Source organism: Enhydra lutris, unplaced genomic scaffold (genome assembly GCF_002288905.1).
Source record: "Enhydra lutris kenyoni isolate GAN:26980312 unplaced genomic scaffold, ASM228890v2 scaffoldscaffold4, whole genome shotgun sequence".
Classification (NCBI taxonomy): domain Eukaryota; kingdom Metazoa; phylum Chordata; class Mammalia; order Carnivora; family Mustelidae; genus Enhydra; species Enhydra lutris.
In genome coordinates, this window is record NW_019154088.1 from 19,275,029 (window position 1) to 19,299,720 (window position 24,692).

Consider the following 24,692-nt stretch of genomic DNA (forward strand, 5'->3'; position numbering starts at 1 on the left):
GCCAGACTTATCAAAAAGAAAAGAGAAAGGACCCAAATAAATAAAATCATGAATGAAAGAGGAGAGATCACAACTAACACCAAAGAAATACAGACAATTATAAGAACATACTATGAGCAACTCTACGCCAACAAATTTGACAATCTGGAAGAAATGGATGCATTCCTAGAGACATATAAACTACCACAACTGAACCAGGAAGAAATAGAAAGCCTGAACAGACCCATAACCAGTAAGGAGATTGAAACAGCCATCAAAAATCTCCAAACAAACAAAAGCCCAGGGCCAGATGGCTTCCCAGGGGAATTCTACCAAACATTTAAAGAAGAACTAATTCCTATTCTCCTGAAACTGTTCCAAAAAATAGAAATGGAAGGAAAACTTCCAAACTCATTTTATGAGGCCAGCATCACCTTGATCCCAAAACCAGACAAGGATCCCATCAAAAAAGAGAACTACAGACCAATATCCTTGATGAACACAGATGCAAAAATTCTCACCAAAATACTAGCCAATAGGATTCAACAGTACATTAAAAGGATTATTCACCACGACCAAGTGGGATTTATTCCAGGGCTGCAAGGTTGGTTCAACATCCGCAAATCAATCAATGTGATACAACACATTAATAAAAGAAAGAACAAGAACCATATGATACTCTCCATAGATGCTGAAAAGCATTTGACAAAGTACAGCATCCCTTCCTGATCAAAACTCTTCAAAGTGTAGGGATAGAGGGCACATACCTCAATATTATCAAAGCCATCTATGAAAAACCCACCGCAAATATCATTCTCAATGGAGAAAAACTGAAAGATTTTCCGCTAAGGTCGGGAACACGGCAGGGATGTCCGTTATCACCACTGCTATTCAACATAGTACTAGAAGTCCTAGCCACAGCAATCAGACAACAAAAAGAAATTAAAGGCATCCAAATCGGCAAAGAAGTAGTCAAACTACCGCTCTTCGCAGATGATATGATACTATATGTGGAAAACCCAAAAGACACTACTCCAAAACTGCTAGAACTTGTACAGGAATTCAGTAAAGTGTCAGGATATAAAATCAATGCACAGAAATCAGTTGCATTTCTCTACACCAACAACAAGACAGAAGAAAGAGAAATTAAGGAGTCCATCCCATTTACAATTGCACCCAAAACTATAAGATACCTAGGAATAAACCTAACCAAAGAGACTAAGAATCTATACACAGAAAACTATAAAGTACTCATGAAAGAAACTGAGGAAGACACAAAGAAATGGAAAAACGTTCCATGCTCCTGGATTGGAAGAATAAATATTGTGAAAATGTCTATGCTACCTAAAGCAATCTACACATTTAATGCAATTCCTATCAAAGTGCCATCCATTTTTTTCTAAGAAATGGAACAAATAATCCTAAAATTTATATGGAACCAGAAAAGACCTCGAATAGCCAAAGGAATATTGAAAAAGAAAGCCAAAGTTGGTGGCATCATAATTCCGGACCTCAAGCTCTATTACAAAGCTGTCATCATCAAGACAGCATGGTACTGGCACAAAAACAGACACATAGATCAATGGAACAGAATAGAGAGCCCAGAAATAGACCCTCAACTCTATGGTCAACTAATCTTCGACAAAGCAGGAAAGAATGTCCAATGGAAAAAAGATAGCCTCTTCAATAACTGGTGTTGGGAAAATTGGACAGCCACATGCAGAAAAATGAAATTGGATCATTTCCTTAGACCATACATGAAAATAGACTCAAAATGGTTGAAGGACCTCAATGTGAGAAAGGAATCCATCAAAATCCTTGAGGAGAACACAGGCAGCAACCTCTTCGACCTCAGCCGCAGCAACATCTTCCTAGGAACATCGCCAAAGGCAAGGGAAGCAAGGGCAAAAATGAACTATTGGGATTTTATCAAGATCAAAAGCTTTTGCACAACAAAGGAACCAGTGAACAAAACCAAAAGACAACTGACAGAATGGGAGAAGATATTTGCAAACGACATATCAGATAAAGGGCTAGTGTCCAAAATCTATAAAGAACTTAGCAAACTCAACACCCAAAGAACAAATAATCCAATCAAGTAATGGGCAGAGGACATGAACAGACATTTCTGCAAAGAAGACATCCAGATGGCCAACAGACACATGAAAAAGTGCTCCATATCACTCGGCATCAGGGAAATACAAATCAAAACCACAATGAGATATCACCTCAGTCAGAATGGCTAAAATGAACAAGTCAGGAAATGACAGATGCTGGCAAGGATGCGGAGAAAGGGGAACCCTCCTACACTGTTGGTGGGAATGCAAGCTGGTGCAACCACTCTGGAAAACAGCATGGAGGTTCCTCAAAATGTTGAAAATAGAACTACCCTATGACCCAACAACTGCACTGCTGGGTATTTACCCTAAAGATACAAACGTAGTGATCCGAAGGGGCACGTGCACCCGAATGTTTATAGCAGCAATGTCTACAATAACCAAACTATGGAAAGAACCTAGATGTCCACCAACAGACGAATGGATAAAGAAGATGTGGTATATATACACAATGGAATACTATGCAGCCATCAAAAGAAATGAAATCTTGCCATTTGCGACGACGTGGATGGAACTAGAGGGTATCATGCTTAGTGAAATAAGTCAATCGGAGAAAGAAAACTATCATATGATCTCCCTGATATGAGGGAGAGGAGATGCAACATGGGGGGTTAAGGGGGTAGGAGAAGAGTAAATGAAACAAGATGGGATTGGGAGGGAGACAAATCATAAGTGACTCTTATTCTCACAAAACAAACTGAGGGTTGATGGGGGGAGGGGGGTTGGGAGAGGGGGGGTGGGGTTATGGACATTGGGGAGGATATGTGCTATGGTGAGTGCTGTGAAGTGTGTAAACCTGGCGATTCACAGACCTGTACCCCTGGGGATAAAAATATATTATATGTTTATAAAAAATAAAATTTAAAAAAAAAAGAGGAAAGGAGCTACTTACCATGTTGATAGCATGTACCCTTCATATAATGTGAAAGAAGGGTCCTTCACATCTGGGATATTCTTCCTAAAAACCCATAACTCCAGTCTAACCATGAGAAAAACAGCAAACCCAAATCAAGGGAAAATTCTACAAAATGTCTGACCAGTACTACTCAAAACTGTCAAAGTCATGAGAAAATACTGAGGAAGAAAGAAATGAAGAACACTGAGAAACTATCCAAGATTGGAGAAGGCTAAGTAAGGATTCATGATGGCTAAATATAATATGGTTTCTGGGTGAGATTTTGGAACACAAATGGGACATTAGCAGAAAAATCTTCTAAATCTTAGTAAGTCTAGAGTTCAGCTGGTAATATGAGATGTTAACAATAGGATAAATTGGCTGTGGGGTGGATGAGAACTGTTCACTGTTGCAACTTTTCTGTAAATCTAAAACTATTCAAAAACTAAAAATTTATTTTAAAAAATTAACTGGGGGTACGTGGGTGGCTCAGTGCGTTAAGCCCCTGCCTTCGGCTCGGGTCATGATCTCAGGGTCCTGGGATAGAGCCCCGCATCAGGCTTTCTGCTCAGCGGGGCTCCTGCTTCCCCGTCTCTCTCTGCCTGCCTCTCTGCCTACTTGTGATCTCTGTCAAATAAAGTTTAAAAAAAAAATTAAAATAAAAAATTAAGTAACTAAATAAGTTATTATTTTCAGAGTACAGGATAAAGGAAAAGATGAGCTCATTAACAGAGGCTGATACTTTAATGTTAATAAAGATGGAGAGAATAAGAACTAATTCCTACTTTGTCTCTGGTCTTCCATTTCAAGAATTTTAGCTAGTTAGTGCCTGGATGGCTCAGCTGCTTAAGCAACAGACTCTTGGTTTCAGCTCCGGTCGTGCTCTCAGGGTGGTGAAATCAAGCCCTGAGTCAGACTCCTGAGCTGGTCATGAACCCTGATTAAGATTCTCTCTTTCCCTTTCTGCCCCTCTCCCAACATGTACGTGCACTCTCGATCTAAAAATTTAAAAAAAAAAAAATTTTTTTTTAATTAAAAAAAAGAATTTAGCTTGCAAAAAAACAGAAAAAAAAACAAAAATTTTCTATAAAGAATATGTATTACTTTTTAACATTAAAAAATTAATAAATTAATGAAAATAGGTCTAAGAAAAAATGTACATTGGTAAGGGGAAGAGTAGAAGACAGGATAAATTAAGAAATTCCAAGAATGTAGTATCTCAATGCAAAACCACATTGAGATACCACCTTAAACCAGTTAGAATGGCCCAAATCAACAAGACAGTAAACAACAAGTATTGGAGAGGATGTGGAGAAAGGGGAACCCTCTTACACTGTTGGTGGGAATGCAAGTCAGTGCAGCCACTTTGGAAAACAATGTAGAGATTCCTTAAGAAATTAAAAATAGACCCTGCAATTGCACTACTGGGTATTTACCCCAAAGATACTGACATAGTAAAAAGAAGGGCCATCTGTACCCCAATGTACATAGCAGCAGTGGCCACAGTCACCAAACTGTGGAAAAAACCAAGATGCCCTTCAACGGATAAATGGATAAAGAAGATATGGTCCATATATACAATGGAGTACTATGCCTCCATCAGAAAGGATGAATACCAAAAAAAAAAAAAAAAAAAAAAAAGAAAGGATGAATACCCAACTTTTGTATCAACATGGATGGGACTGGAGGAGATAATGCTGAGTGAAATAAGTCAAGCAGAGAGAGTCAATTATCATGGTTTCACTTACTTGTGGGGCAGAAGAAATAAAACAGACAACGTTGGGAGATGGAGAGAAGTGAGCTGGGGGAAATCGGACAGGGAGACAAACCATGAGAGACTGTGGACTCTGAGAAACAAACTGAGGGTTTTGGGGGGGTAGTGTGGGGTTGGAGGAATGTGGTGATGGGTATTAAGGAGGGCATGTATTGCATGGAGCACTGGGTGTGGTGCATAAACAATGAATTTTGGAACACATGAAAAAAATAAAATTAAATTAATTAAAAAAAAAAGAAATTCCAAGAATGTATCTAACTGTTCTACATAAATTTAAATTTCCTGGAAAAGTAATGCCTGGTTAGTGGGAAATTTTGCAAATGAGTTCAATGAACTTTAGAAGATGTTCTTGGAGAAATCATAGGAAATGTCGCACCCAAAATACTAGCAATAGTTAAATGTTCCAATTTTCAAAAAGGAAAACAAAATAATCCAGGAAGGCAAACTAAAGACCTTGATGTCTATTTAGTACAAGGCTTTTAGTCAACAACAGACATCAGGGTAGGTACATTTAACCTACTATACAGTAAAACAATCATTTAACTTCCTTTTTGACTACAGGATATTTGGCAGACAGGGTGTATTTTATTTCAGAAAAGCTCATGACAAGCTGCCTCATAGAAATCCTAGAGGCAAGCTGAAGAAATATTTCAGACAATAAAAATGGAAAAAAATCTCAAATGTACGATGCTAGGCTCTTTTTTCAGTCCTATCCTGTTTAACACTTTTATAATTGACTCAGACAAAGATGTGGAAACAACATTCATCAAACAGACTGGTGATATAAGTCATAAGGCAATAACGCAAATAACAGAATCTGGAATCAAAAAGAAACTGAAAGACTAAACCTAGCAAGATGAAATGTAATAGTGAAAATAGGCACTCATTTGGGCCACAACTCAAATGCACAAATACAGAGTGGCTTACTGGCAGAAAGAAATTTTGGGATATTTAAATGAGAGTCAGCTCAGTATGAATCAATTACAAACAAAGAATCAGCATGATTACCAAAAACACGATAGAATCTAATGAGAGGGGCCATAATACTGCTGTATTCTAGTGGTCCTACAACGCCCAGAATATAAACAAGCTGAAAACTGCTAAGAAGAGTAACCAGGGCCAAATATAAAACAGAATTAGTTTATTGGGGGAAGGAGAGGTTTGGCCTGAGGAAAAAAGTTTCATAGGTTATAAGACAGTCATCTTCAAATATCTGAAGTGATCTCACATGTAAGGAATATTAGACTTTTCCTAAATGGAACCAGGGCTAACAAGCAGAATTTAAGGAATACAAATTTAATTTCGGTATAGCAGTGAGGGTAATTCAAAAGCAGCATGAGCTGCATTTAGAGCTGAGGCTCCCCGCTCTGAGGCCAGGGGACAGACTGGCAGGAATGTGGTAGCAGGGAATGAAGCATCACATGGCTGGTTTAGACTAGATGACCTATAAAGTATCTTCCAAGTCCATGATTCTAAGATGCTACTTCCTCTATGCCAGGCCTCTGGCTCCAGGCCAAGTGGCTGTCCCACCATTCCTGGAACAAGCCTTACTTATACGTGCACTTTCCCGTATCCACACTTTGAGGCCATTCTCTCACTCCAGCAAAGAGAAAGGATCTTTCTAAACCTTATCCATCCATCAAAAACAAACCTAAATATTGTCCTTACTGAAGACTTCTAGGCCTACCCTCCTATGATCTCTCTCTCCTCTGGATTATGGGACTTCCGGGGCCATCTGTCTGACAATTAGTTACATACCACCCTCAGACACTGCTTCTGTCTGAAACCGTTGTTAAAGCTTTTATTAATAATTTCTCTCCTCAGCTAAATCTAAAGCTCCTTAAAGACACACACCGAAACTTATACTCTGTATCCCCTTCACTCTGAAGGACACATAGTAGATACTCAAAAATATCTTTGGTTTTCAATACTGGAAATATTTTTGTTAGAACAAGTACTTTATAAAAAGGCATGTATTCATAGGTAAAGGTAAAATCCACTATTCAAATCTGAATAGTAACTAATATACGTTGACTTCCACTTCAGCTACAGAACCACCAGAATAAGATACTGCCACCCACTGATAACATATTCTAACCACAGGATTTTTTTTTTTAAATGGTCAACAAAGCTCAGAAAAGCTCAAATTTTCCAACCTACACAAAGCGCTTGGTAAAGCTGCCTTAGAGCAAAGAAAGATTAACAGAACCAAACTAGAAAGTGAAAAATGTCCAGCAGAAATCAGGATATTTCTCGATAAAAAAGCATATTTACTTCTTTAAATGTAAAATATACTGGTGTGTGATATTGATTCATGTACTTGGAAACACAAATTAAGAAAAAGCAAATTTGTCATACAGAGCCCAGAACGTGTACTCATTCCCTAAACACCAACTAAAAGTTCCAGACAAAGTAAAAAGAGAATTCCTTATCAGACTAGATATTTTAATAAAGATTAGGAAATACTCACCGAAGATTCAGGATCTGATAATTCATCCAATAATTTCCTTGCATCCACCACAGCTTGATAGAGTCTCAAATTTTTGCCATCAGAAGCAACAAAGCAAGCACTTGCAGAATTGCAGTATGTGCCTGAGAGAGTAAAGGCCTTGCATTATAAATGTAGTTTATTTTTATTGTTGGCTGAAGGATGAGAAACCTATACACACTTTTCTTTTTAGACACAACCATGGTCCAGAATCATAAATACACATAAAATTAATGGATATAACATTATTAACAAAAGAAATCAATAGAAAATATGTCCTGAGAGGGGGAAAAATTAAAAACAAATTTCTGGAAATTCTAAACATAAGTCTGATGTCTACATTCCTAATACTTGCTAAAAATCCTCCTAATAATAGCAAATATAAAACATTTTGTGTATTTAAAAACAGTTTAAAAGGTTTTATTAATTTCAGAATTAAAATGAACACTTACCAAGACAATAGCTGGGAATAAGAGTCGGAAGCCAAGCAACATTAGAGAAGGCTGATGTATGTAAAGAGTTAATTCGAGCCAATTCTGATACTCCTCCAGTGTAAGACAAAGGTCCTATTGGGTCTACACGCCACAGAATAAGCTCACTATATATTGCATTCGGGTCATGAAATGTACGTGTCGCTGCATTTCTAAGAGGTTGTTTTGAGGAACCTTTTATATGTCTTACAGGATCCATCAATCTACTTACTTTATTGTCTGAGTCCCACTGACAGTCTAATTCAGGAGTCAACAGAGCATTATGATGAGAGGATGTCAGTAACAATGGTAAAACTGAATGACATGCCAAGTCATTGAGGTGAAATCGATGACCACAGTATCTAAATTTGTGAGATACAGTCAGAACCGTGGTAAAGGCAGACTTATCTGCAAAAGTGACTGCCCACTGATTTAAAGAACCATCTATGTGTTTGGAGACCATCATTACTGTAGGAGCTAAAATGTTCATATTTGTAGTGTGTGATCTGGAGTACGATTGTGATCCGTGAGGACTGCCTACAGCCATCATCTCTTGGTGTAACAGAGTGTGAGGAGAATCTTTCGTAGCATTTATGCAGGCATACATCATGATATTTTTACTAAGAGAACTCGCATCACCAGAGGGAAATGCAACAGGAATCCGAGAAGAAAAAGACACCTGAAAAACATGATATGAATTCAATGTAAGTAGTTTCCCTCCTCTCAGAAAGTCTTCCAAACACACTTCCATTTTCAAAATATCCTAGAAAAATTATCATTTTCAACTTCTTTCTGGTCTAATTCCTTTCCTCTATTTATATAATATCATATCTCTATTTGCTGCCCAAAAGAAGCCTGAAAAAAAGAAAAGTTTCCAGTGCCTTATTGTACAGCTAAATGACCACACCACAAATCTCAATAAAAATAAAGTTCAAGGGGCGCCTGGGTGGCTCAGTGGGTTAAAGCCTCTGCCTTCAGCTCAGGTCATGATCCCAGAGTCCTGGGATCGAGCCCCGCATCGGGCTCTCTGCATCGGGCTCTCTATTCAGTGGGGAGCCTGCTTCCTCCTCTCTCTCTGCCTGCTTCTCTGCCTACTTGTGATCTCTGTCAAATAAATAAAATCTTAAAAAAAAAATAAAGTTCAAAAAGTTAACAGATTTAGTTAAAACTAGGGGGACACAACTGAGTCACATTTTTGGGGTAGTTTTAAGATTAATAAAAATAATGTGAATTCCCAGGAAAAAAGCCAATGTACATATATTCAAATACCCAGTACCACATTTCAAAGCCAAATTCATTTTACTTCGAATTAACCAGGTTTATAAAATCTGTGGTCATAGATCCCCCTTTGGTAACAAGAATAAGTATTCTCTTCTCAGTTGCTTCTCAAAAACAGAATCTTTTGAATATTTCTGAAAACATGGTAAATCTGAATAGCATCTTTTTTTTTTTTTGTAAGAAATGTAGTAACTGCTTCATCAGTAAAATATACCTGGACTTGTCTAAATATTCCAGGATTATATTCATCCAAATACTTTACATGCCACACTAGAAAGGTACCATCTACAGGGTGTATAGTAAAAAGCATGTCAGGATTCTTATTCCATTCAGTTAGCAGCATTTCAATCTTCCGATCAAGCAGGACTGTAGGCAGTGGCATTGGTACACTAGGTCGTGAAAAGGTTCTGGGACTTCCCTCTCTTTCTCCATCTTCATGTTCTGACGATCCTGTACCTGCCTCAGATTCTCTATCCAGGGATAATTCTGAATCAGAAAATAAATTTATCAGTACACACTAATTTATCAATACATACTAATAATATCATAAAAATGCAATCACATACTAGACTATCAACAGCATACTATCTTAAGAAACTATAAATCCTTTTTCCAATTTATGGTCGGGGCAGGGAGGAAATGAGAAAAAACAAAAAAAGAAAATCATTTTCTGGTCTGAACTGAAAGTTACTATTATTTCTTACTTTTAAAGAAATCAGAATTTCATTCACATTATCATTATCACTAGCAAAACCTGTTCCCCCAAAAGGACAAGGCTTCCAAAGCAGTATATTACTCAAAGCAATACATGTAACAAAAGCATATAGAGCTAGATGGTAGATGGTCCATAGCAGATGGTCAGTAAGTGACTGGAAAAGTAAAAAAGAAGAGCAGGAAGGAAGGATTATAAACTAAAAGTGGTATCACAAGAAGCTGATGACTTGCCAAAAAGAAAAATCTGAACATGCAATACTAACCATGATCTAGTTTCATATGTAAACCCCTCTCTTTTTCCTCCTGTGAACGTTCCTCATCTTCTCTATCTCCTTCACCACTTTCATGATCTATCTGCTTCTCAGAAAGTTTTCGTAATTGCTGCATAAATATTTCAGTAGATGACGTAAAATGAAACTCTTTGTTGTTTAACCAATGAACCACAAAGCCCCCATTTCCATCATCAATGTTAAATACAGTGCCAACCAAGACATTTGGAATATCTGTGAGGAAAAAAAGTAAGATTTCAATATGAATTTCTCGTGTCTTTAAAAAGATTACCCAGTGCTTATAAAGCACTTATAAGTTTGTCTTTATAAAGACTAACTCTATACTTAAACAGAAAAGGTCAACATAACTCCAATAGGATTTGTAAAAACTTTAACTGAATTTAATGGTAAAAGTAAATATTAAGAATTAACGGCACATGACTTAAATTACTAATGGAATTAATTTACTAATTTAAAAAACAAATATACCAAATGCATGAACCTTTATTAAATCCTGGTTTGGGGATGGAGGAACAGAAAAATAAAACAGAAAAGCAGCTATAAAAGAATTTTAGATAATTGGAGAAATTTAAGTTTAAATATGAACTGGATATTAGAGATTATGAAATAACTACTAATTTTCTTAAAGATAATACCAATATTGTGATCATGTGAGAGAATTTCCTTACTCTTAGGAGATACTGTCTGAAGTACGTAAACCTGATGTGCCATGCTATACGTAACTTCTTCAAAAGATTAAGAAAGAATTGTACTCACACATGCCCGCCCCCAACACACACAGGTATATACAGAGAGAATAAAGCAACTGTGGCAAAATGTTAGCAGTTTTTATTCAAAGTAGAAGACATGAATGTTCACCTTAGTATTGTTTCAACCTTTCTAAAATGTTTGAAACTAAAAAGCTGGGAGAAAATAATGCCAAAGAAGAACATGGGAAGACAAGCAAACTTCTAAAGTATATTAGCAGGCTTCCTCCAGTTGGGTTAACTGTAATTCACAAAACAGACTAGTTCATGTAAAATAAAGCTAAAAAAATCAATCTCCTTAATCCCAATTAATATTACAAATAATCCATTCAACAGAAAGCAAAAAGCAAAAACGAAAGCAAAACAAAAAACCACTGTCCTCTGCAAAATATGAAAGTCTAAAGATAAAATGCACAGGGTATTTTGGTAGTGTTCTGTTAATATATATCAGTGTTAAATAAAGTTCCAAGTTGTTCTTTTTTTCTAATTCCTGGATGACAGTCCTGGGTTTCTGATAAAAATGAAACAAATCATATAAAATAGAATTTATAAAGTAGGAATACTATAAAACAATACATCCTCTATTCTTGCTAAAAATGTTTCACCTAAACCTTATCATGAGCAAATATTCAGACAGCAAGATGCTCTAAAAGATAACAGAGAAGTTCTTTGAGAGACTTTTTTTTGACAACTGAGGGGAACTATCATAGATGAGGAGTTTAAAAGAAATGACAATCAAGTGAATAAAAGAAAGAGTCTATATTTTAATATCAACTATATATTAAATATAATCTTATCCATGTTCCTTAAATACAGTAACAGCATTGTAGTAATGGAGGAAACCTCCTATTTTACTATAAGACACACTTGAAATATTTAGATAATGTCATAAAATATTTAGGAGATGAAGGATAATGTTGGTGACAACTTTACTTTCAAATGACACAGCCAAAAATAAGGGAAGAGGAAGCAAAGACATACACAAGTGGGCAGAAGGGGAGAATAAAAGCAGGCAGGACAAGATAGTAACAACTGGTGAACTGGGTAAAGATTTATATGGGTATTTGTTCATCTTTGCTTTCAGCTTTAATGTAGACTCAAAAAGTTTCCTGAAAAAAAGGTGAAGAAGAGGAAGAGTCCTGCAATACAAAATTATTTGCGTTTAGCAATCAACTTGGTCAAACTATGTATTTACATACAGTACAAATACTTTAATGAAATGATTTTTAAAATAGTATGTAGTAGGTTAAAGTAAAAATAGATAAAACTGGCTAAAAGATGAAGGTTATTTAATAAAGATGTTGAAGGACAAGGCTGACTGGCTACAAGAACATATCCAGTACTTAGACTCAAATATGTGACAGAAAACCTATCCACAGGGGACAATCCTGTGATCCTATTCCATTTGATTAGCATAGTGTATACCATTAAAAAGTCAACCTTTCTAAGAGGTGTTGAATTTACTGCATACTATCACTAATTACACTCCGTTTGAAGCTAGATCTTCATTATAGTCAATAACTCACGATAAGGTTCTTTTAAAGAAGTTAAAAATTTACAAAAATCTGAAACCACTAACATTTTGAAAACAAGTTAATATTATAAAGACAATCTTAGAACAAACAGAATTAGTACGTGAGCTCAGTAAGTAGAGTAATATTTAACCAGGTAGCAAAACACTGTCCGATTGAAATAATGCAAAACACAAATGCAAGGCACATAGGCAATTTTCATTCTAGTAGCTGTATTACAAAAGGTAAAAAAAAAAACAAAACAAGTGAACTTAATTGTAATATTTTATTTCAACCTAATATACATAAGATATCATCATTTCAACATGTAATCAATATTAAATAAAATGGTTAATGAGAGATCTTACATTCTTTTACTGTACTAAGTTTTAGAACTCCAGTGTGTACCTTACACCTAATTCAATATAGGCTAGCCACATTCATATGCTCAAAGAGCTACATGTAGCTAGTGGCTCCCATACTGGGCAGCCCATATCTAGAGCCACTGTGACGATGGGGCAAGTGTCCTAAAGATAACTTGTTTGGAATTCTATTTATTGAATATCACCTCTATAAAAACAAACATTTCAAAATAAACTCCTCTGCATTCTGAAGCAATATAGTGACTTCCATTTCAATAAATATGACTGTAACTTTACACAAATATAGTTACATCAGCAGTGTAATATGAAATTATCTATGTGCCTTTTCATGTTTTTCGTGTACAAAAGAAAACAATGTCCTTAAATAGAAGCTTTCAAATATGCTTTTGCCAACACAACTTGCCTCAAAATACTTCTTCTCAACCTCACAGGAGGAAAGGAGCAAAAAAGAAAGTGTGAGAAGAAAAAAATACCTTTCCCTGAGTGTAGGATAAGAAAGTCTATTTGGCGGGGATCCTGGGTGGCTCAGCTGGTTAAGCCTCCAACAGCTCAGGTCAGGATCTCATGTGAGTTGTGAGAATGAGCCCCAGGTTGGGCTCCCTGCTCAACAGGGAATCTGCTTGAGATTCTCTCCCTCTGCCCCTTCTCTCTCTGCCTCTCTCAAATAAATAAATAGATCTACGGGATTAGAAAATAAGATATGCTGAAATACAAGGAAAACTATGAAAAAATATATTAGATGGTCATTAAGAAAAGTTGAGAAGAAACATTAATGGTGAAAATATAAAAGGGAAGGACATCAGTCTAAATAGGCTGCCACCACTTGTGTTCCCATATTCAACTAAAGCTCTAATTTACTTAGAACCTTGCTATATACTAGACAAAACAGAGTTGCTCAGAAACACTTATTTGCAGTTGTTTCCTGAGAATCACACAGTCTCAATTTAAGAAATGGTACTTTATATTATTTTCCTATTTGAATTAAGAAGTATTTTTAAAGGCAACATGGAATATTAACATAAAATGAAAAACAGGTTCTATTAGTAGTCCCAGTTTTCTATTTATTTATCTTATTTTGGAGTAGTTATAGGAACTAAAACTTTACTGTCCCTTACCTGTGGCAGGATTGATGCTGGCTGCAATGTGGAAATGACATAGAGCATTGGCATGGTGGGAAATGTGTCTCTGAACTTCATGCGTTGCCGTCTGGTCAGGCATTAATTCAGTGTGAGTCACAAGAACAGAAGACCTCCTCTGTCCTTTTCTTAAATTTTTCAAATGGTGTATTGTCTAAAATAGAAAAATAATAGCTAAACCAACTCTGGAAGTCTAATAAATGCTAATCCAAGTACTTCTGATTATTAAGGATTTTATAATTTTCTTCTCTGCAAAATCTCAACATTTTTAAAGGAACTACCTTAACTTCAAGAATTCTGATTATATTCTCCATAGTTTCTGCAAATTTTATAGTTCAAGGCAGAAGTAGGTGCTCATCTATATCTATAGAAACTTCTATTAAGATTAGGAGTCCAAAGTCTAGGTTTTTTCAGGATAGCCCACCACTGAGATGAAATTTACTAGTCATAACAGTTAAAAAAAAAAAAAAAAAAAAAAAAGCCTGAATCTTCCTACCAGGAAGAAGAGAATTTCTCCTCAAAATTCTCACTAACAACTAAACAGTTACAGCTAAATAATATATTATCTCTGTTATAAAGAAGAAAAATAGAGTACAAAATACAGAATAAGGGGAATCTACATAGGTGAGAGGAGCCATGAAAGTGCCAACCTACGGGATTTATTTAAATTGAGGTATGTCCATAGGATAAAAATTCTCCACTAGCACACCCAATGATCTGAACTATTTTAAAAAGAAAGTATCTCTACACCATAACCCCAACTCACAGCACTTCCTTACTCTGTAGCTTAACCCACCCCCAATACCATGCTTTACAATAATTTCCCATTCTATTTCTTTGTTTCTCACACCCAGCTAAATAAAATGTGGCAGCCTCTCAGTTCTTTCTGTATTAAAGTAATACACCTGGTCTTTCCTTTCAATTTCCTTTCAATTTCCTCACCTCCTTTCATATGGAAAACAGTGTCAGATCTATGGCGGCATGATCTATGGCAGCATGTCCACTACCTCCGGTCTCCCTGCTACAGAGTTGCTTATTTCTTTAATAGGGTTAAGATGGATATATTACAGACCTGATACACCACAATGTCTGTGAAATTATTTTCATTTGATCTTTAACATTTATTATTATTTTAAATTATATTGGCAAGGCTGGTGTAATACTGGCTGATTATTTTCTCCAAAGAACAAAATGTGTAAGTATATACAGAATTACATAGACTTTACAGTTAGGTGTTTCAGACAAAAGGATGGCAAAAACCAAGGCACCTTATAAATCAGACAATTAGGCTTTTTCTATTAAAAACAATTTTAACATTATTAATTAATAACATTACTAAAATGGTAGCAAAAATTTGTCAAATCACTAATTATATACGTTTACTTGCAACTTCTGCTTTTATTTTATGTAACAATTGGTATTTCAGTTTTATACCTGAAAAGCAATATAACAGGTACCATGGAGGATACAAAGATGTCTCAAAGCACCTAGTTTCCAAAAGCTTATATGTAATTTGAAGATAAAATGTCACATAAGTATATAAAAATGACTGTAAACATGTAGTAAATTAAGTACTTTGTCTCACTAAATTTCAACAAATATTAAAATATAATTTTAACTATTCTGACCTCTGCTTTTAATTTCGCTTATACTTTAAATTTTGGGGGGGGGAAATGTATAAACAGTGCCCAATCACAGAGAGCATCAGAGTAAGCCTACTTCATATAAAACTTTTAAGGAGCACATCTTCAGCCTACACAACCCAAAAAATATTTCTGCTTGCTGGAACAGCAAAATATTTTGGCTATGCATCCATAAAAATGTTAATGTAAAAGTATAGTGTAAAAACATATTTAGTAATGTAGAGAGATGTTTATAACACATTAAATATAAAAAGCAAGTTATAAAACATTACTGCATAATATGATCTCAATCTTATAAACAAAGAAAAAATACACATACACACATAACTTGAATAGCTGGATTCTAAATTCCACATTTTTTCTAATCTAATGTTAGAATAAGCACATATTCTTTCTGTAGCAAGAAGTCACATATGAAAAATTAAGAAAATTAGCAATCTAGGTTTACTTCAATAAATTTCTGATAATTTATAGGTGCCTGGGTGGCTCAGTTGTTTAAGCGACTGCCTTTAGCTCAGGTCATGACCAAGTCCTGCATTGGGCTCCCTGGTCAGCGGGGAGTCTGCTTCTCCCTCTGACCCTCTCCCCTCTCATGCTCTCTCTCTCATTCTCTTTCTCAAATAAATATTTTTTTTAAAAATTAAAAATAAATTTCTGATAACTTTTAAAAATGTGTTTGTCTCATTTTATTACCGTAATGGACACAACAGTTTGGATTATAAATAATCTAACTTCATAGGAAGCACATTTATTTCATATATATTGCATTTAAAAATTGGAAAAATTAATTTGCCTTTGAGATAGTAAACTGTGGGGGCGCCTGGGTGGCTCAGTGGGTTAAGCCTCTGCCTTTGGCTCAGGTCATGATCTCAGGGTCCTGGGATCGAGCCCCACATCAGGCTCTCTGCTCAGTGGAGAGCCTGCTTCCCCCTCTCTATCCGCCTGCCTCTCTGCCTCCTTGTGATCTCTGTCTGTCAAATAAATAAATAAAATCTTTAAAAAAAAAAAAAAGAAATAGTAAACTATGGAAATTATAAGCAATTATATTAAAAGTCGACTTATGTCTGATTCTTAATCAAAACAGTCATTTTTAATTAGAACACACATGTAAGATTTAATCTTCATGAAACAAAAGTAAAACTTTTTTTTAAGATTTTATTTTATTTATTTGACAGAGAGAGAGATATCACAAGTAGGCAGAGAGAGGGGGAAGCAGGCTCCAGGACCCTGAGATCATGACCCGAGCCACAGGCAGAGGATTAACCCACTGAGCCACCCAGGCGCCCAAAACATTTTTAATTACAAAGAGTTTCAGGGTCCTTTGTGTGTTGTACTAATCAAAGCTTATTCCTATAGATTTTCATATTTGACACACAAAATGAAAAACTTAAAATTGTAATACTTACCTAGACTACATGTCTGAGATCATTACTGTTGTATTTGGTTTCTAAGGGGCATAAAATGAGTTGTCTTACAAGCACAAAACAAATTAGTAAGAATTATTTGTTATTAATTTCATCATTACTTGTACCAGGTGCACTACCTGCATCCTATCCTATAAATTCCCACCAAACTCACATATCTTCAACATTTATTTACCATTTTATATAATATAGTACCTCAAGAGCATGCTGTATTCTGTCTTTGTGTCTTCCAGCCTGAGTGAGGTTGCTGGCAACACTAGAAGTGGTAGTCTCACAGATCTGCTCACCCAAAAGACAATCTTCTGGTAATACAGTTTCTGCCCAGAGTCGGCAGACGCCATCATGGCATGAAGTTAATAACACATTACAGACAGAACCTCTAATGACAAAGAGAAGTGAACAGAAGTTACTATGAATATCAGTGCCACTGATGAATTAAAGTTTATTAATATTTGGCTCTTCACATATAAAAATAGCATTAGTGCACAACTAACAGTATGACCAAGAGCAGTTATTTTTCCAGTAATGGTAAGAGATTTATACAGCCTATTTCACACTCTCACCAAACCCCACTGACTACCTGTTTATACTTGCAAGATGGCAGGCTGAATAAAGGGCTGCAATCAGTTGCCATAAAACGGAAACAACCTAGCTGTCCATGACACTTTGATTCATTAAAACTATGCCTTGAGTGGCTCAGTTAAATGACAGTATAGTATGCTTCCAACTGCTTAGATGTTATAGTGTGTAGAGAAAGAGAGGTCAATAGAAGCTTGAAATCATACACAAGTTATCACTGTGAATGTGAACACCATAAAAACCAGGAAATAGTCTTGACAAAGAGACAGAAGTTTATGCCTGATTACACACATGCTGCTTGAAAACTAGGTTCGGTGGGAATATTGGTATCTTCTAAACAAACGAAAGAGCAAAAGAAAACCTAATTGTTGCAAATTACAGAATGACCATAAGAAAAGTTCATGAAATGTAATTAAACTGCATGTCTTACAGCACTACTTGTGTCATCCTGTATCATCCTTCTTATAATCAAAAGATTATAAACAGGTAAGCAAATAAGCATCTTCAAAATAAAACTACAAGAAGAATATAATTTCAAACTATAAGTCAATTTCCATTAAGTTAAAATAAGCAAAAATGTTACAACACCAAGCAGCTAAAGTGAATTAACTGCTCATTATAAAAGAATAAAAAATCATCCTTCATTTAAAAAAATAATAAATGTAGAATCCGACTTGGTCAAAGGTATTCTGCAAATGTTTTAACAGACACAAATAATTTAAGCAGAATAAACTTTTAACTCAGATTCCAAAAATGAATTTCCCATTTACTGAGCACCTCTATAACATATGTTGTATTTCCTATCAGATGTGAACAGTTCACACATGAAATAACTTTCTCTCAAAAATACAGATTTCTAAGCAAGCTTTTTTATAACTATATATATGATATAGGAATCATTTGTATGAGCTGTTCTGTAGTTTCTTTAATACTTTTAAGAGATGTTGAACATTGAGGAAAAACTTACAACAATTAATTCTTTGAAAAGGTTCTGTTGATGGCCCTAAATTAAGAAAAACCTGGCCACTTTACTCACTGTGAATGATATGCTTTCTCACCATGTATATTATTGATAGTTGATAGTTTATTACTATGTTTATTTTCCTTCAATGTGTGCTTTCAAACTTGCCAACATTTCCTTCCTGGACTCTTACTACTGCTGCTACTACTAACAGTATCAGTGACACAGCCTAAGCCCATACTATGTGCAAAGGCCTGCAGTAAGTATTTACATGCACTAGGATAATGAGTCTCACTGCAACCCTCTGAGGTAGGTACTGTTACCTAAGAGAAGGAAACTAAAGCACAGAGAACTTAAGAAATGCAGGCAGAAGTTCACAAAGCTAGTAACAACAGCAGGATTAGAATTCAGACAGTTAACACCCAAAACCTATGCTCTTCATTTCCACTGAGTCAACGTACTAAAAAGACCTTTGCTTTTTAGAAATATATAGTATTTTTACAAATACATAAGTAAACACACCAAAGTTATGGGACACATTTGTCTAACCTGGGCATATACTTGCTAGTTTTACGCCATGAGAAACCTGCCACAGCTCGGGGATGTGCCAAATAAACAAAGGAAAACTGGGTAGACGCCTGTCTCCTTTTCACTTCTTGATGATCCTGAGGTATAATTGAGGATTTCCAGCCAGTCATAGGATACCATACTTTCAAAAGACAATCATCCTGCAAAAATACATATGTCAATATAAAATTAATCTGAACATAACACAATTCAAAGTGTAAGTGATTTAGCGATTTAGAGAACCTTTAAAAATTAAGCTATCTGTAAAAACTAACATGTGAGCTTTATACAGCACAAACTCCAAGCGTAATGTTCATTCCCCTAAAGAATACTACTCTTGAAAAATAGTTTTCTCATTATCAATCTCCTCTGCATAATGGTGGTTTTCAAATAGAGACTGAAGCCAAAATCCGTCGTTTAAACATGGAAGGGTCACTGCAGAGAAGATTCCAAAATCAGATGCCGTTGGATAAAATAAGAAAGAGGCCATGTTATTAGTCACTGTTAACATTCTCTCTCCTTTTTTGAAGACATCTCTAAAAGTGAAACCAATCCTTTTTAAATATGAGCTGCTTCTTAGACATTACGTCAGGAATCAGCAAACTTTCCTTGTGAAAGGCCAGATAGTATGGAAGGCTTTGTGGACCACATAGTCCCTCCTTGTTTGTTTGTTTTTTTCTTACAATCTTTTAAGAACATAAAAACCATAGTTCTCTGATCTCCACACTAAATGAAGTGAATGCACTTAGAGAGCTGTCAGGAATCACCTTTATGCCCACTTAAATAAGATATTATAAACTTAACAATAAATAGGCACTGACCTTATCATTTTACTTAGTTCTAAGAATTTTGTTAAAGGCCAAAATAGGAACATCTGAGTGGCTCAGTCAGTTAATAGTCTGCCTTTGGCACAGGTCATGATCCCAAGGTCCTAGGATCAAGTCCCACATCCGGTTCCTTGCTCGGCAGGCAGCCTGCTTCTCCCTCTGCCTGCTGCTCCCCCTGCTTGTGCTCTCTCTCACTCCCTCAGTCTCTCTAACAAATAAATAAATAAAGGAGGGAACATATTCCCTGGAGCACTGGATGTGCTGCATAAACAATGAATCTTGGAACACTGAAAAAATAAAATAAAATTTTAAAAAATAAATTAAAAAGGCCAAAATAATTTTATCTTATTTAACAGAAAGCATCTACTTTATAGTGCTTCATCCTCAATAGTGAATAGAGTCTTATGGGAAATAATACAGTATCATCCGTGCAAAAATCTCACTCTAAGAAACAATGAAATTATGTAATTATGTATTCCTGGAAAGTGCGTGTAGGTCCAAACACTATCATCTAGACTAGACAAACATTTCTGGGTTTTACCATCTTGGTACTCATTTTCAATTTATATTACACAATGTATGTTTCCACTAAGGTCTCATTTATTTGTATATTTGAATTATACAGCAAATCTCTTTAAGTGCTTAGTCTGAGACAACCACTTAACAATGTACTAGTTGCTTTCTTCCAAGTACCTTCTTCAACTTAGCATTATTTTCACCTAACCTAATTTACTGCATAATACAGCAGTAGTTTCAGGCCGTATACATAAAAACCATAGAGGCACCTCAGAAACCCCTGAGCATTCATAAAGAAAAGGCAGAGTGCCTCCCTGAACATGTGGCAATTCTAATCCCTCTCTCCTATACCACCAGCAATCCCTCACTCAAATGGAGCAGTCCCATTTTCATCTATTAGTGACTAAAACTAAAACCACACAAAAGTGAATTAGAAATCATTAACAGAAAGACAGCTAGAAAATTTCCAAATTAGAAAAGTAAAATTGTCTTTATTCACAAAATCCTAAAGATCTACAAAAAAAATTATACCTAATAACAAGACCATAAGACTAAAGATCAAAACTCAAACAGCAATTCTCTTTCTACATATTAGAAAAAATTGGAAATGTAATTTGTTTAAATACCTTTTACATTAGGAAGATAACAAATCAGGAATAGAACATGTATGCTAAAAACTACAAAACACTGCTAAAAGAAAGAAAACCTAAATAAAAAGAGAAATATACCACCTTCAGGGATGTGAAATACAAATGTTACTGATTCAATTCTTCCCAAACTAATCTATAAAGATTTAATGTGAACACAGCCAAAAATCACAGCAAGCTTTTTGGTAGAAACTGATTGCCTTATTCTAAAATTTGTATGACATCAAAGAAACAATACCACCAAAAATACGTATTTTAAAGATTTGATTTATTTGAGAGAGAGAGAGCATGAATGAGTGAGAGGAGTAGACGGAGAGGGACAAGCAGAATGCATGCTGAGCAGGGAGCCCAATGTGGGGCTTGATCCCACAGCTCTGAGATCATGACCTGAGCCAAAAATCAAGAGTCTAAGACACTCAACTGACTGAGCCACCCATGCACCCCCCCAAAAAAATATTTTTAAAGAAAAAACAAAGTTAGAGGACTTATACCACCCAATTTCAAAACTTACTAGAAAGCTAGGGAAGGTAGGAAAGATGGTGTCCTGACCTTACCTCCTCTGACAGACATGCCAAAGCAACAACTATATGTACAGCAACTCTAAAGACAACTTGAAGACTAGCAGAACAGATCTTCCACAGCTAATCATAGAGAGGGTCACAATGAAAAATGTAGAAAGGGCAGAGACTTGACTAGAAAGAAATGACTTTGAAGAAATACTAGCTGAAAACCTCCCTGACCTGGGGAAAGAAAACAGATACCCAGACCCACGAAACAAAAAAAGTCCCAAACAAGATGAACCCAAGGAGGTCCACACCAAGATACATAACAATTAAAATGGCAAAAATTAGAGATAAAGAATCATAAAAGCAGCAAAGAAAAACAGTTGCATACAAGAGAAACCCAAGGTTATCAGCTGCCTATTTAGCATAAATTTTGCAGACCAAAAGAAAGTGGCATGATATATTGAGAGTGCTGAAAGGAAAAAACCTACAACCAAGAATACTCTACCAGGCAAGTTATTCAGAATTAAAGGAGAGATAAAAATCTTCCCAGACAAATAAAAGTTAAAAAAGAGTTCATCACCACTGAAACAGCCTCACAAGAAACAGTGAGGGAACTCTTTAAGAGGAAAGAAAAGGCTATAATTAGAAAAAAGAAAATTATAGTGGCACATGGGTGGCTCAATCAATTAACCACCTGACTCCTGGTTTCAGCTCAGGTCATGATCTCAGGGTTATGAGATTGAGCCCCATGTCAGGGTCCATGCTGGTTGTGAAGCCCGCCTGGGATTCTCTCTATCCCTCTCCCACTGCCCCGCCCACATGCATTCTCTCAAAAAAACTAAAAACAAAAACCATAACAAGACAAAAAAAAAAAAAAAAAAAGAGGATTACACAGTAATAAATGTTTCAGTCCAACAAGAGAATACAACAATTGTAAATATCTATGCACCCAATATAGGAGCACTAAATATATAAGGCAAGTATTAACAGACAAAAATGGAGGAATTGACAGTAACACAATTATAGTAGAGGACTTAAATATCCCACTTGTGTTAATGGATAGGTCATCCAGAAAGAAAATCAATAAGGAAACCGTGGCTTTGAACAACACATTAGACCATATGGACTTAACAGATATATGCAGAACCGTCCACCCAAAAACAGCAAAATACGCATTCTTTTCAAGTACACATGGGACATTTTCTAGGATAGATCATGTTAGGCCACAAAACAAGTTTTTAAATAAATCTGAGAAGACTGAAATATATCAAGCATCTTTTCTGACCACAAGAGTATGAACTAGAAATCAATTACAAAAAAAAACCCAAAAAAACAAAAACCTGGGGGGGGGGGGTTAAAGAAAAACACAGATTAAACAAAAACAACAGGCCACTAAACAACCAATGGATCAATGAAAAATCAAAGAGGAAATCAAAAAAATACATGGAGACAAATAAAAATGAAATACAATGGTTCAAAATCTGGAGGATGCAGCAAAAGCAGTTCTAAGAGGAAAGTCTGAAAGATACAAGTGTACCTCAAGAAACAATCAAAATCTCTTAACCTTGCAACTAAGGAAACTAGAAATAGAAGAACAAAGCCCAAGATGAATGGAAGAAAGGAAATAATAAAGATCAGAGCATAAACAAATGAGATCAAGACTAAAAAAGTATGGTAAAGATCAATTGAGACTAAGATCTGGTTCTTTGAAAAGATATACTTATTAAGCCTTTAGCCAGACTAATCAAAGAAAAAAAATGACTTAAAATCAGAAATGAAAGAGAAATTACAACCAACACCACAATAATACAAAAAAAAAATCACAGCTTACCACAAAGAAAACTATATGCCAAGAAATTAAACAACCTAGGAAAAAAATGGATAAATTCCTAAAAACATCAACCTCCTAAGACTGAATCATGAAGAAATGAAAATATCTGAGCAGACCAATTACTAGTAATTAGGTTGAACTGGTAATAAAAAAAAATTCCCAACAAACAAAAGTCCAGTGCCAGATGGCTTCACAGGTGAATTCTACCAAATATTTAATATTTCTCAAAGTAGTGCACCTGGATGGCTCAGTTGGTTAAGCAACTACCTTCAGCTCAGGTCGTAATCCTGGAGTCCCGGTATTGAGTCCTGCATCGGGTTCCCCGTTCAGCGGGGAGTCTGCTTCTCCCTCTGACCCTTCCCCTTCTCATGCTCTCTCTCTCAAATAAATAAATAAAATCTTTTAAAAAAATTAAAAAAAAATATTTCTCAAGGTATTCCTAAAAATAGGAGAGGGAGAAATCCTTCCAAATTCATTCTATGAGGCCAGCATTACCCCGATACCAAAACCAGACAAAAACACACATACACACTCACAAAGAAAATTACAAAAAATAAAATAAAGTTATACAACTCTAGGGGAAAAAATTACAGAGCAATAACCCTGACAAATATAGATGCAAAATTCTCAACAAAATCTTATCAAACCAATTTAAAAACAAATTAAAAGAATCATTCACCAAAATCAAGTAGTATTTATTCTAGGGATACAAGGATGGTTTGATTTATGCAAATTAATCAACATGATACATTTCATTAACAAAATGAAGGATAACATTCCTAAGAGCATCTCAGTAGGTGCAGAGAAAACATGTGCCAAATATCCATTCCTGATAAAAACTTTAAACAAAGTGGTATATAGGGAACATACCTCAACATTATAAAAGCCAAATATGACAAACCTACAGTTAACATCATACTCAATGGTAAAAAGCTAAAAGCTTTCCCCTAAGATCAGAAACAAAACAAAATGCCCACTCTTACCATTATTATTCAGCACAGTACTGGAAGTCTTAACCATAGCAATCAGACAAGAAAAAGAAAAGAAAGGAATTTTCAAGTAAAAGGTTACTATTTTCAGATGATATACTACTTACAAAAAACCCTAAGAAGACTCTACCAAAAAACTGTTAGAATAAATGAATCCAGTTAAGTTGGAGAATACAAAATCAAAATATAGAAGTCTGTTGCATTTCTATACACTAATAATAAAAGAACAGAGAAACTAAGAAAATAATCCCATTAACAACTGCATCAAAAAGAATAAAATACCCAGGAATAAATTAATCAAAAAGGTGAAAGACCTGCATACTGAAAACTGTAAGACCCTGAAGAAAGAAATCAAAGAAGATACAAACAAATGGAAAGATACACCATGTTCATGGATTGGGAGAATACTGTTAAAATGTCT

At 35.4% G+C, this 24,692-nt stretch overlaps 1 protein-coding gene across 3 annotated transcripts in view; it reads right to left on the reverse strand.

Moving 5' to 3' along the window:
* LOC111160078 (Dmx like 2) overlaps positions 1-24,692 on the reverse strand; it is a 159,903-nt gene that overhangs the window by 76,848 nt on the left and 58,363 nt on the right. For all 3 annotated transcript variants that reach the window (XM_022522911.1, XM_022522902.1, XM_022522893.1), the window contains exons 7-13: positions 18,938-19,116; positions 17,044-17,227; positions 13,761-13,935; positions 9,979-10,218; positions 9,216-9,487; positions 7,706-8,402; positions 7,236-7,357 (exon numbers count right to left, since the gene is read on the reverse strand). In XM_022522911.1, the coding sequence (XP_022378619.1) occupies positions 7,236-7,357; positions 7,706-8,402; positions 9,216-9,487; positions 9,979-10,218; positions 13,761-13,935; positions 17,044-17,227; positions 18,938-19,116 (1,869 nt within the window). The remainder of the gene's footprint in view (positions 1-7,235; positions 7,358-7,705; positions 8,403-9,215; positions 9,488-9,978; positions 10,219-13,760; positions 13,936-17,043; positions 17,228-18,937; positions 19,117-24,692) is intronic.